General features: G+C 34.1%; 2 protein-coding genes across 10 annotated transcripts in view; one reads left to right on the top strand and one right to left on the bottom strand.

The window, feature by feature from the left end:
• RhoGEF2 (Rho guanine nucleotide exchange factor 2) overlaps positions 1-11,219 on the bottom strand; it is a 52,298-nt gene extending 41,079 nt beyond the window's left edge. For 4 of the 8 annotated variants that reach the window (XM_018521839.1, XM_018521842.1, XM_018521845.1 and 1 more), the window contains exons 1-6: positions 10,664-11,219; positions 6,956-7,171; positions 5,214-5,263; positions 3,940-3,997; positions 2,976-3,256; positions 2,153-2,377 (exon numbers count right to left, since the gene is read on the bottom strand). In XM_018521839.1, coding sequence (XP_018377341.1) covers positions 2,153-2,377; positions 2,976-3,256; positions 3,940-3,997; positions 5,214-5,263; positions 6,956-7,127 — 786 coding nt within the window. In that variant the 5' untranslated portion in view covers positions 7,128-7,171; positions 10,664-11,219. Of the gene's footprint in view, positions 1-2,152; positions 2,378-2,975; positions 3,257-3,939; positions 3,998-4,194; positions 4,224-5,213; positions 5,264-6,955; positions 7,187-9,896; positions 10,070-10,663 lie in introns of those variants that run through there. The other 4 variants (XM_018521840.1, XM_018521841.1, XM_018521844.1 and 1 more) reach the window with 4 other exon arrangements.
• A 1,655-nt stretch (positions 11,220-12,874) lies between these two features.
• Spred (Sprouty-related protein with EVH-1 domain) overlaps positions 12,875-14,619 on the top strand; it is a 5,575-nt gene continuing 3,830 nt past the window's right edge. For both annotated transcript variants that reach the window (XM_018521869.1, XM_018521868.1), the window contains exon 1: positions 12,875-13,638. In XM_018521869.1, the coding sequence (XP_018377371.1) occupies positions 13,619-13,638 (20 nt within the window). In that variant the 5' untranslated portion in view covers positions 12,875-13,618. The remainder of the gene's footprint in view (positions 13,639-14,619) is intronic.

Below are 14,619 nucleotides of genomic sequence, written 5' to 3'. Positions count from 1 at the left end.
TACGGATTTGGCTAATTTTTGGATATGTAGTTCTCTTATTCTTAACAAATGTCTCAATGGGCACAACTTGATCCTATGAGTCGTTTCTACACTACGAGTCTTGAAAAGTCCAGATTTTACATGATTACTTGGACCTTTCAAGGCTTGTAGCGTGGAAACGGCTCATAGGATCAAGTGCCCATTGAGACACTTGTTCAGAATGATGAGAACTACAACATATCCAAAAATTAGCCAAATCCGCGGAAAGACATTTTCCATAAGATTAGTGCGGGGTCCTTTGGATATTAGTTCATATTAAAAAAAATTTAAATCAGACAAGGTATATTTCTTATAGAATAAAAATAATAACAAACTATTAAATGACTTGCGTAAAAATTGTTAAATGACTTACATAAAAATTATTAAATGACTTGTACAATTTAATATGTGATATTATTATTCTGGTCTTGTGCATGCATACATTTCAAGAAAAACAATTCGGTGCACGATTTGTGGAATCAGAAATGTATATAAATTCACATTAAATAAGAAAGTATTTAAGATCTGTTTTGACCGAAAAAAAGGAATTACACTTAATTAGAATTAAGAATTAATAAGCAAAAATGGCTTTTTTGTAGCATTTAAAATTTTTTTATAAAAGAGATTAACGTTATCTTGAAATTCTGATCAGAAGTCATGAATGCATGTTCAATCTATATAAAATGCATTTTTAATATTCTTGAGGCTTCCACGGGCGCTTTCTATATAAAGGTTATGCGTTACGCGGGTTTCCTCTGTGTCAAAACGTTGGTATTTCAAGAATGGATCTGGACACGGAGGAAACTCGCGAAACGTATAACCTTTATATAAAATGCAATTTTCTTATTTCAAAATCTCTCACTTTGTAGTCATACTTTATCATAGAATTTAAATACAAAGCTTTTTCAAGATAGCAAATATATACTTATAAATTTTTACTATGTAACTATAGATAAATATACAGTGTAATTTATTATGATAAATTCCGCTAAATGTACATATATACAGGATAATTTGTACAAAGAAGATTTATGGTAATTATTAGCGAAATTTGAAACTATACGAATAATAATTATTATAAATTTATACCAATGTGCTCAACACAAAGGGGGACGTCATATCAAAGGGAAACAATTATCAGTGAAAAATATAAAAAAGCCCATCAGAGCCTACATCGGCTGTTCGGATACATAGAAAACTCTTTATTTTCATGTACCACTCAAATTTTGATTCTGAGCGTTCTCGATCGCTGGCTTGCTTGCCGCCGTTTCCTTTCCGCGCACCGACATAATTCCAGGGATAGAGCATGTTCTGCCTCTGTCGAGTGTTCTCAACCGTCGGTTCTTTAGACCAGTGGGCTTCGACAGTAGAAAAGGGATGGAGTTTTCTCTCTCTCTGCCGAGTGTTCTCGACCGTCGAGCGCCCAAAACGCACTCTTGGTAGGGATGGGCGACGCTTCACCGATTATACAAAAATTGCTGTTTTTTCCCGCTCAATAATCGATGTTTGATTCGATGTTTCAGAATTCGATTAATCGGTACATCGATCTTTTTTTTAATGACATCTATTATAATTGGCTCTCATTGCCTGCATTCAGCAAACTCAACAGTTGAGTGAGCGCTCATTGTTATTGGTGTATTCTTTTAGATCGTCGCGAACAAACATTGGTAGTCTAGGTAGTACATGATAAAAAGAGACCGAATCTAAATGACGTAAGTGCAACGAAGACAAGAACTTCAGTCGTAAGGGTAGCTAAACTGTGATCTGAACGGTTAGCGAACAAACAAGAAGCCAGAAAATTAGAGAGAGACGTTTGCAAACAAAACTAAACACACCAATTCTTCCACCGTGTCTTCAATTTTAATGTGTCCTTTCGTTTGATATATTTAAATTCTTAGGGTGCGTTTCCGAGTTACGCATGAAATGCATGATGCATCATTTGTCTTCGTTGTTTATCAATTAATAAAAAAGGATAAAACAATACATCATGCGCTTCATGCATAACTTGGAACACAACCTTAGATATGTTAGGCGACAAGTAAAAAATTTCTGATAACTGTACATGTAAATACATCGACTGTTAAAGAAATTTAATGAGCAAAAATATACATAAAAAAGGGATAAATAGGCAGACCTGTTCGTTTGTCGTACTAATCGCCGCAAGTTGTTCCTGTAAGGTGCGTACTCTTCTCTCAGCACCCGCCAGCTCCGCTTGTACGGCCGTGATGTGAGTGCTGCTACTGCCAGTGCCAGTTTTTGCCAACTCGCTTCGTAATTTATCTACGTAACTTTGTTCTTTTTCCAACATAAGTTGAAAAGTGTGGACTCTCTGTGTTTCCAACTGTCGTTTCTTCTCAAGCTAAAAAATAAGAGTATCATAAAGAATAGGCTAGACTAGAAACATTTATTATTCTCTTACTTATAATTTTGTTAACATAATTCAAGGAAAGATAACTTTTCCTCCAGAAAAAAAATCGTTTAAAAAAAATCCTTTTATTATATTGAATACAATTTATAATCTATTTATTACTAGTGATGCATTTCGATACGAGAATCTCGGAATATCGTCTCGGAATTTCTCGTATCATTAAAAATAACATTTCCGAGATTATCATATGTCATTTGTTTTTCTCGTCTCGTCTCGTCTCGAAAAAATCGGAGAAATATCGGAATAAGAAATAAACATTACCTATATGAAAGGGTTAAAATCAGATCAGAGACAGTCATTGATTCCGTCGCATCGGATTAATAAAAAATACACATTTCTGCATCAACAGTAATCAAAATTAATTAAATTTAAACATTAGTTTATAAATTTTTCGATTGTTCAAATTAAAATAAAACACTACTGTATTTATAATATTTCTATTTGCTCGCATTTTGTTCCGTTCTTAATCATTCCGCATAAGAAGTGGAAATATAAAAAAACCGGGGACAATACACGTGCTTTTACTTACATCAACTGGTTGTGGACCCGTAATTCGAGTATTACACGGAGCACTGCCCGCCGGTGCAGTGGATGCTCTGTGAAGGGAAGTCACCGGTTGCGAAGGTGACATGTTTCCGGCCGTCGACAAACTGACTGGACGAGGCTGTTGACTCGTAGCACCAACTACACCAACTTGTAGACCGGAAGTTGTTGTTGCTGTAGTTGCTGTCGCTATCGCTGTTACTGTTGCTGCGCCACCACTTGACGTTACTGGTTTCTGTTGCACTGTCAGTACAACTTGCGTCGATGCTACAACAAAATTTAAAAAAAAAGAACAGTTTAAACGGAACAGTTTAACGGCGGCGTGGAGACACCAATTGCTGTACACCGTTCGACATAATCTAAACTCTATTTTCGTTAATATTGGGAATTTCACTTTTGGATAAAAAATTGTATATTCTTTGGACATTAAATTATCGATTTAAGCAAAACATTTTTCGATTTTTTGAAAGTTTCGGGGTGAAATAACCTCTTAAGAAATACCGTGATTTTTCGTATGTCGGATCGAAAAATTTCTAACACCCGAGAGGTGAAAATTTTTTAAAAGTTCTGGTAATTCTGTCGATAATTTTGGATAGCAAAAGTTCTGATGAAAGTTCTGATTATTATGACTCGGAGAGCTAAAATCAATATTATAGAAAGTATCGCGATTTTTTGTTCTGCATTTTGTGAAGTTGATAGCCCAAATTTTTACTATTGATTTTTTTTGTTTTAACTCGCCGGAACTATTTTTAATTTTAGACAGAAACTCCAGAACTCTTCGAGATGCAATCAGAACTATAACGAAAAGTTAATTTTTTCAAAAATGAGATGCTAATTTCACAGGGGTGTGAATACTATAACACATTTTTAATATAATAATACAAATACCATATTTTGCAGTAAATCTTCAATTTTTAAAACATACAAAATTTAAAAAATAAAATACTTACATTTTATAAGCTGAACTACATCAGTATGCGTGGATTGCATCACATTGACTCCATTCACCTTTAACACATAAAACCACTATAAAATCTTCTATATAAGACTTTTTATTTATTAATAATAAAGAGTTAATGTAACTTTTAGATACTAATTTCTTTCAATTCAAAAAAATTACGTTTTAATAAAACAAATTCTAAAATGATTTTAATGTTCTCTATTTAGATTAATCCACAAATATAATTGACTTTCGTATTTCTTACTTCATATTTCTCTAATCTTTATCGCGCTTCTTTCCTTGTGCTTTTTTTCTACCAGTTCATATTTATACCAGGTCATTTGAGTAATTCTAAGCATAAATGACAGAGTAATGAAAAATCAGCGCAAAGATAAAAAATAGGAAAATACAGAATGAAAAATATATAAATATAATTACGTTGCATGTAATAATATACCATATCAAATAAGATCCTTTTTAATTAAAAAATTTTGCAAGATTTGTAACTCAACCTATCAATGCTGTTTTATCAAACAAAAATCAAATCTACCTATATGAACTAAACAATCTTATTATGTAAAATTTTCATATTTTAGAGACGCAATATTAGAAACATATTTATAAAATAAAAATTAATAGATGTATATCAACAAATGCAACAATTTATTGTCCGTACATACGATGCATTGCAATTAGTACGAGTACAAGATAAAAATTACTACAAGCCTACAAGCAACTATACACACTAAACTAATTTAACTTTCCAGCGGGCGCGCACATGTTCTCCATACACGCGCGCCGGTTTTAACACAAAAAAAGGATACAAGTAAAATCTATTTTCTGGGTTCCAAGGTGATGAAAATGCAACAAATGTTTTCATTTTTCACTTGCAAAAAATATTCGACAATTATTATTTGCAATAGTTAAACTATGACTGAAAGCGCATAAAACTTTTTTTTATTAATCCATTTTCTAATAAAAGGTAACACTTATTTTTTTAAATAAATGATTATTTAGATATCGTAAACTTTCATCACATAATGCTTATATGACGATATTATGTTTTAATCTTTCGAATTTTCAGTCTTATTCTATAGTGTACTCTGTACACGGCGCGCCCGCTGTGTGGAAGGCTAACATATAATATAATAAAATTTCCTCGATAAAACTTAGAACTATACAACAATAAAAAATGACACATCACATATACAAGAATTAATAATCTAGATTAACAAAGCTTCTTGTGTTTTCTCTCATATCTATACTTTATTATTATGTATTCACCTTGATTATTTTATCACCCGCATGAAGACCAGCTCTTGCTGCCGCACCGCCTACAAAATATATCATTCTTGTAAGAATATCAATCTATATATGTATATTTGTGTAAACAATTTTTGTTATTATATATACAGGATGATTCGAAATAAACGTTTGTCCTTAACATAACATATTCTTAACTTAATTCTAACAAGGGAAGTGCGCAAAGTGATAATTGCAAATTGGAATGAATTATATATTGTTGGAAAGGTCTTTGCTGAGTAAAGTTCAGCCATACAATACTTCGCTTGAATGGCGCCTCTAGAGGGTACTATGTACAAAAGAAGTTATCAGTTTGGTAAACTCTTGTGTCCCTATACTCCTCTTGAGTCAACTCCGATGACCTTGACATTGACGTATGTTGTCAAGGTCATGGCCTTGAATGACCTCCAACATATTTTAGCCGTCGCTTGTAACCCGACAAAAAGTTTGTCGATAAAATAAGTTTTATAAATGGAATTTTTTAATTTTATATTTATTTTTATTTTTTATTAATGTGTTAAAACCAAAATATGTCTTAAATTTGTTAACCCATTGTAATGATGCTTTGAAATCTATCAATCCAATCAGTTTAACATGGTACAGAGCCTATCGCTGAATAGTTTGGTCATGAACTTGTCTTTGTTCCTTTATATAAACTAATTCGGATATTAAACATTTATTATACGAAGATTCGCAATCCAATATTCTAACACCATTCTAATTAAAATTGTGGTTACAATTAATACGAGGTCAGTAATGACAGATGGAGATTCTATTTTTTTCTTTATATCAAACATATGCTCCTGTAACCTGATTTTTAACTTCCTCTTCGTCTCACCAACATAGCTAACATCACAATCATCGCGTGAAATCTTGTAAACTATATTTTTGTGAGAGAATATATCCAATTGATCTTTACCTCTTTTTATGTAATATTTCAAGGTGTTCAGGATGGAATAAGCTAATTTGCAATTTAGTTTAGGAGCGATAGGCATAAAACTTTCCGAAACAGATCTAACATAAGGAATTGTAAAAAAATTTTTAGTATTTTTTATTATTTTTGATAAATAAGCATTTTTATCTACGGTATTATTCTTGTGAATATGATACTTCAATATTTTTTGTATAATGGAAAATATAAAATGAAGAGAGTAACCATTGTCTAAGAAAGTATGGATGGTTTCAATAAAATTATTTTGTTGAAAACGAGGATGAGATAGTAATATAGTTCTGTCTACTGCATTCATAATAACACTCCTCTTATGACAGACAGGATGGTGAGAATGAAAATTAAGAAATCTGCCTGAAAAAGTTTATGATACCTGTCAAAAATAATTATGTTTTCGTCAATAATGGTAGTCGTATCCAAAAAATTCATTCTACTGTCAAAACCTATTTCCATGGTGAATTATAATCTTTCGTGTAACAAATTAAAAATTCTTTGAATATCATTCACGTCAGAAGGAGCTGTCAGTATAATGTCCACGTATCGAAAATAGAACAGAAGTTGTGTAGGTAATCTTTCAATAGCTAAGGACTCTAAATCTTGCGAAACTATTTCAGCTATAATAGGAGGTATAGGAGATCCCCATAGGAGTCCCAAAAATTTGCTTATAACAATTATTATTATATATAATAATAATTATTATATATAATAATTATAAGTATATATGTAATAATTATTATTATGCAAATATTAATGCAAACATGGAATTTTTCCGGACCTTCCTTTACAGACTGAACGTAGACTGGATTGTCGCCAGAAACTTTCATTCCAAACCCAGCATCGTCCTTGTATACGACCAGAGTGGCGATGGGTGCTGGTTCGATGGCTCCACCACTGATGGCGCCTGCACCAGCCCCGACGCTGCGTCGTAGCGCTGCCGTTCCATTCATCCCTCCTTCGAGCTCCACCTCGCCACACCTCTGTTGCTACCGATCTATCATAATTCTTCCTCTTATAATATAAAAAATTTCAAAGCTCTCATATTTTATAAAATGAGATTAATTGCAAATGAAATTCTTAATAATTCAATTATGTACATATTCTTATACAAAATACATAATTAAATAAAATACATAATTAAATAAAAATTAAGAATTTTACAAAATTTTCATCTCCATTAATCTTCCAGAGGGGTCTTTTAACTTTTTGCGTCATGATGGGCAGTACCTAGGTATTACTTAGATACACGTACCTGTAATTAGGTGCAAATTTACGTACCTAGGAATTGTACCGAGATACTCTTTTTCTGGTACCTTTACTTATACCTAGGTACCATTTCTTGCGTACCAATATCTATGGTATAAATTAGATATATTTTAGTTTTGGATGATATTTTCCTGCACTTTCATAAATAATGACATACTAAATATTTTACTAAAAATTATTTGAATTATTGGTCCGCCATATTAGATCAACCATTTTTAATTTGAAGATTTCGATACTTTTATCGGTCTTAGATGGATCTTAAGTGCTTATTTAATTCTGTACGAATTTATATACTACGTATGTAGTTCTTTAAACTGTGCGCCGAAATGATTCCTCATTTACGTATTTTCGAAATTTTGAAACACAATCTCCGAACCCTTTGAGATACAAACGAAAGTATGAGAGGTACAATCGGGTACAAGCGATTCTCTTTCGAATGCTGTTGGGCCCATTTCGGTATCTTTAAAAATGTTCGAATTCCCCTCTTGGCGCATTTCCGAAATTTTGAAATCGCTGTATCTTCGAACCCTTTGAGGTACAGACGAAAATAAGGGAGGTACAAACGGGTACAAACGAAGTACAAACGCGCTACAGTATTAATTTTTATTTTTGATAAAGTTGGGTGCCAAGTTCACATCGGTTCAGAACCAGGGTACCATAGAACAAGTCGCAATCGATTCCGATCGGAAATATTCAATTATTCCCTAGATTTCTATTGTGTTTTCTAGGGAAAACGGAATAATTCCGATCGGAATCTATTCCGTTTCCCTAGAAAACACAATAGAAATCTAGGAAATAATTGAATGATTAATAATAATAAAAATACACATATAATGATAAAAATTACACATGATTATTCAGGAATTTTTTTAAAAGAAATGAATTAATATATTAATATGAAACTTTTTGGAATTTTATTTGTACAAAATAGATATTTAAAAATTATTTTTTCGTGTCCATATGTATTATACAAAAAAAATACACGGTGATACGCAAGACATATGAAAAAATTTCTTTTTGACGCGTTGACGTCATTCCGTTGGTTTTAGTAGCCTCAAACCAAAGAAGTTATTAAATTGTAAGAGTTACACTATTACTGGAACTAGAATATAAGAAAAAAATTGAAAATTGTTGAAACGTTTAATGAAATGGTAATGTTTTGAAAAATGGTATTGATTTTCACCTATAAATTTGTTTCGTTTTTTTTTTATATTATATATAATAAAACAGAATAATCGTAAATTAAATTCCGTAGTTCAAATAATAAAAGAACATACATATACTAAATGATCGGACGCATAGTTCCTGAAATATTATGTCAACGCGGTTGAAAAATATTGTATTGGATGTTGATTCCATTATCATTTGACTGGGCCTGCGAACCATTTTAGTAAACGATGAGTAACTCAGTTATAGTACATTATTTCTGTGAACGGCTTTGGTAATATATTTTCAAGACTATCAACTTTCCGAAAATGCAATTAAAAAAATTTATTTTTTTGACCCGACAAAGTAGAATACTCCCTTAAGGATAATCGTTGGAATTCTTTGAGGGGCTCAATAACAGGATTCTCTAAACATCTTATCGATGATTGTCGCTATCATTAACTTACGACAGCCAATGGTACACGGAGAGAATTTTTTTCTAAGAATTTACTTCGACAATATGACAGTTGTAGGACAACATTGTATTTCGAAGAATTTTAGTGTAAATCTCTCTCATTCATTAATAAAATTAAAATAAAGTATAAAATAAGTTAGATCAATTTTACTCTGAAGTGCATGGTAAAAACCTTTAAAATATTGTATTGTACCACAACTACTACAATACATTTTTAGGATAAATTTTAAAAGAAAATTTTTCCCGTGTAGGATAATCCTGGAAGAAAGCGCGGCACTCATTGGCTGTCGCTAGTTAAAAATAGTTAACAATTGTCGATAAAACGTTTAGAGAATCTAATAAAAAATGCCGAAAATTAAAAAAAAATTTGGAGTCTTCAGAAATCCGGTATTTTTTTTTAAAGTTTTGGTAACCCCTTCCAAAGAATTTTATCGATTGTTCTATATGTATAGAGACGCTAAAGTAAAAAAGTTATAGCACTTCAATGTTTTAGAATCGTGAAGTTGCCGTCCCTCCTCTCCCCCCGATAGCTCAAATAGTGTTTTCACCGCTTTAATCAACGGAATTCTTTCTAAACTTGATAAAAAAACACTTAGAACTCTTCTTTCCAAATTTTGAAAAAATAAGACCAGCTTCAGAGAGGTAAAAAAGTTTCTGAAAGATAGTCAACAAAAACTAATCTAGATTATGAAGAGATACTGTAAAATAGGTTTATGTATTGAATAAAATAAGTACCTAGAAATGCCTTAAAAATACTTAGAAAAATGTAATAAATATTTTCATTAAGCCTACTCTACAATGTGCTCTTTGTTTCACGTTTCTTGCTCTTTACCTCTTACTTTGTTCTCTCTTTGCGACCCGTTTTATTGACAATAATATTTCTTGCCATGTATTTCTTGTTTCTTCCGAAGTTCGTTAACTTTTACCTCGGATGATAAAAAACGAAAAGTGGGATAAGAGGCAAAAAGACAGGATGTAAGGCTAATTCTACAATGTACTTTTTGTTTCCTGTTTCTTGCTGATTGTCTGTTTGTCTCTTGCGTTTTTGATCGAGAAGGCAAGAGACAAACAGCAAGAAACAGGAAACAAAAAGAACATTGTAGAACAGCCATTTATCTCTTGCCTTTTTGATCAAGAAGGCAAGAGACAAACAGCAAGAAACAGGAAATAAAAAGCACATTGTAGAACAGCCATTAGCCTGAAAAATAGCAAAAACAAGAAACAAAATACACATTGTAGAAGAGGCCTTAAGAATAAAAAAAACAATGTTTAATTCGATAAATGAAAATGATAAATCAAAAGCAAAAAATAATGCAAATCTAGATTTCTAGAAATGACAAGTTAAGAGTTTGTAATGGATAAGCAAGGTCAACGAGATAACCCAATAGATCTGTTCATGTTGCTTGCACTTTGTGCATTCAACATCTTCACTTTCTTTTGTTCCAACGTCCTAATATATATTTATCTCCTTTTAAGTGCAAAAATTTTGCGGTATTTTGAACAACGCGAACGGACTTATTGATCATCCCAGATCATCCATTAAATATATATATGTAAGCAATAGAGTTCAATAACAAAATAAACGTGAATACAATTTACCTTTCATTTAATCTTTACTTGATAGCAGCAAGCAAAGGCAAATGGGAAGTTCCTGAAGGATGAAACGAGACGGGATAAAACAAGATAAGACGAGACAAGGCGAGTCGAGAGTCGAGACGGTACAGAACGGGACAAAAAGGAATAGAACGGAGCGGAACACACACACACGACGAAACGACACGAGAGAATACGTGAAATCGTTTGTGAAAAAACCAAGATGTGTCGATACGCGCACAAGATTGCTTCGGCGAGGCACAACGTTGCATGAGAATATTATATCACGAGAATGTCACAACAAAAAGACACTTGATGAACATGGCTGGTGACGGGCGACTCTTCCGCTCCTAGCACACAGCATCCCCACTGCAGGACGTTCGAGCGCGGTACGTTTCAGGATAACAGTTTTAGGCACAAATCACGGGAATATGCGGCATATGAATGCCGCTACGAAAAGGCACCAAACGTAGCTTTTTTTTATAAAATACGTATCAAATCGAAGAAATACGTTACTAACAAATGGTAGCCATATTGGCACATACAAGCATCACACGGGCCACTAATATAACGTGATATAGACTACGTTTACATGGATCGATTTACGCCGAAGTTATAAAACCCATTCTGCATTAGGGTGCGATTACATGTAGCGCGGTACAGAAACTAACAAGGTAATGCTGGATTCACATTGCGTCCGATTTGCGTCGTACGACACTCTTCAACCAATCAGAAAACAGAATTCCGATGATACGAAGCAAAATCCATCGGAATCCTGTTTTCTTATTGGTTGCAGAACGTTGTAGATGAACATCGGATGCAGGGTGAATCCAGCATGATTGCTCGCACTCGACTGTAATTAGTCAATTTCTTACAGCTTAAGGCTTAAATCACCTATTGTAGATCCGGACTAAAGGCCCGTCTACAATACACGGAGTAAGAAGTAAGAGTAAGAAGTTGACCAATCACAGTCGAATGTGAGAAGAATAATCGACTGTGATTGGTCAATTTCTTACTCTTACTTCTTACTCCGTGTATTGTAGACGGGCCTTAACGTATAGCACGTAATGCATAAGAAAATGTACCAATCGAAGTTCTCCGTTTCCTTCCCTTCCATGTAATAAAGAACTCTGGTTGATTCAAGGTTACGGCTTATTATAAACCGGCCCTTAGGCCTAAGTCCGGATCTACAATAGGTGTTTTATGCCTTATGCCGTAAGAAACTGACCAATTACAGTCGAATCCGAGAAGAATAAGCGACTGTGATTCGCCCATTTCTTATAGCTTAAGGCTTAAAACCTTATTGTAGATCCGGACTAATGTCTACGATGCCAGAACTCAGTCCGAGAAATGTGTAGCCAATCAGCATACAGTTTTTACGGAAAAGTGATTGGCAAGTTGATTGACTACACATTTCTCGATCCGAGAATTCGGACCGAGTTCTAGCATCGTGGACATTAATACGGGGTCTACAATAAAAGTCGTAGCAGTCGTAGAGTTTTAAGTCGTAGAAAATTGACCAATCATAGTCGATTATTCTTCTCATATTCTACTGTGATTGGTTAATTTTCTACGACTTAAGACTCTATGATTGCTACGACTTCTATTGTAGACCCCGCTTTAGGAATAAGGAATAAAGACTTAAACACAATAGACTCAGGCAATCCCTGTATTCGTTTACGCAATGGTTAGCGCAGAAGTATTATTTTATCCTTGTTGTTCACCGAGTGTTAAACAAGGATTAAATGATACTCTCTGCGGTAATCTCTGCGTAAACGAATACACCCAATAGGCACAGGCAACAGGAAATAACGAGCCGTCCAATCAGAGCTCTGGGATATAATAACGAACTTAGACACCAGAGCTCTAATTGGACGGCTCGTTATTCCCTGTTGCCTGTGCCTGCCTGTGCCTATTGTGTTTAAGCCTTAATTTTCTTTCGATTTCAACCTATCGGAAAGTGTGTGTTCCGATGTATCCGTGATTTCTGAAATCGTTATTCCTTATTCCTTTTATTGTTTGCACCCTTACAAGAAGGTTGCCGCGTCGTCTCTCAGGTTTCTCTCTGCGGCCATTATAAATGATCCTTTATCATTCAAGAAATCGTGTTATTCTGGCTTTACATACATAGCTAGATCAGCTAGATGATGTCACGTATCGCGCTCGATTATATAGAATGTAGAATGGTGTGTACGCGCGCGCGTGCATGCGTGCGACCGTGCGTGCATGCAGACGTGCGCGCGTGCGTACGTGCGTGCATATGTGATATTGATGAATGAATCCTGTTGCGCAGTCCGGCGACTTTATCTTACAGTAGTCAATAAGTATTCCTTCCATGAACATTATCGTCGGTTCTGTCGAACGAGCATATTTTGCATAAAGTATTCGCGATTCGCGAATACGCTGTCGTCGCTGTCGCAGTTTCAGTCGCGTTCGAAGCATGATCGGTCAGATTTAATCGTATCGTACAATAGTGATCGGAGTTTAGCTGTGAACACATTTCTTGCATGGTGAGATGCACTGAAACGTTTTGTGGCAATAGTGTCTTTGGAAAGTCGCAGTTTTCAAGCGAAGAAGATCTCTTCGGTCATACGAGATCGATGAGATTGAGGCAAAACTATTGAAATGGTTAGGATTTAAGGGGGCAGGCGTGGTATAGAGTTGGATAGAGTCGTAGAGTGTACCTAATTTTGATAAAATGTGGCATTGAAAACAAGTGAGTGTGTGGGGATGAATTGCACGGGGAGTGCAAAGTAAAAGGTGGAGGAGGTAGCGGAAGAGGTGGTGGATGAGGCGGTGGAGTGGGCGGAAGGAAGGGAGGAAGCTGGGGCGCTGTGTCGGTGTTGATACTCGTCTAAAAAAGCAGACAGAATCGCGCGATCGAATGTCTTTTCGACGTGATGAAAATGGTGAAGTGTGGGAGAGAGTGGGCTTTGAGTGAAGGCTTCGATACTTCGAATCATGACAGAGACGTCGGACGAGTGAGTATGCACGAAGAGCAATTTTTATCCACCATACTACAACATGTTCTTTTCGAGACCATTCCATTCTATGTGAAATGCAAGCGTTTCTGTATCATTATCAATTCTTTATCCTTGTATCCCCCCCCGACATCGAATATGCGCTATTTTATTCTAATGGACATACTATTACCTGGTTAATGTTTTTATCGTCCCCTCTTCCTCATTTTGAATTGTCTCATTTTTTCCTCTTTCTCTTTCTTTTTTATTTCATATTTTTTTCGTAAATTTTGTTCGTAGATTATAGAATAATAAATTAACATCAACAAATTTCTCAACCAATCTTTTTTCTTTCTCTGGACATCTCGAAATTCGGTTTATCGTATTATGTTCTTTCATTTCTTGCTCTTATTTCGTCTTTTGTCAATTCTCTCTCCTTTTTTATCTCCCTAGTTACGCATATCTCGCATTCGTCCGTCTCTCTCCCTCCCCCCCTCTCTCCTCCCCTTCCTTCCCCAACCCTCTAACAGTTTACTACTCAATATTCGTGTATGAACGGCCGTTCATTCATTGAATCGATGTCAGTGTGTGTGTAACATCTGGCTAAATGATTTGCGCGATATATTTTCAAAACTTGTGGAAATTTCGAAGTCATGTTATTTTCAACAAAACTATTTCGTTCATGCAAATTATTTAATTTTTTTTAGAAATTTATGAAATTGTTGATTCAATATTATATAAGAATATCCTTAAATATGTACGTTTTTTTCATTTGTAATATAATACTGAGATAAAATATAGACTATATGCACGAGTTAAAAGTTAAGGAATACTTAATTTTAACGTCGATTAAATATTGTAACTGTAGTTATTAGTTTGCGTTTTTAATAAGTCATATAGAATATCTTTAGAATCAGATTATTTAGATTAAAACTAATAGATTATAGTTGATCTCTTGAGATAATTTCTGTTCATCAAAAAAACATTGAAAATTCTAATTAT

The sequence above is a fragment of the Trachymyrmex cornetzi genome, unplaced genomic scaffold (assembly GCF_001594075.2).
Source record: "Trachymyrmex cornetzi isolate Tcor2-1 unplaced genomic scaffold, Tcor1.1 scaffold124, whole genome shotgun sequence".
Classification (NCBI taxonomy): Eukaryota; Metazoa; Arthropoda; class Insecta; order Hymenoptera; family Formicidae; genus Trachymyrmex; species Trachymyrmex cornetzi.
The sequence above is the reverse complement of the archived record's forward strand: the minus strand, read 5'-3'. Positions and strand labels throughout refer to the sequence as shown.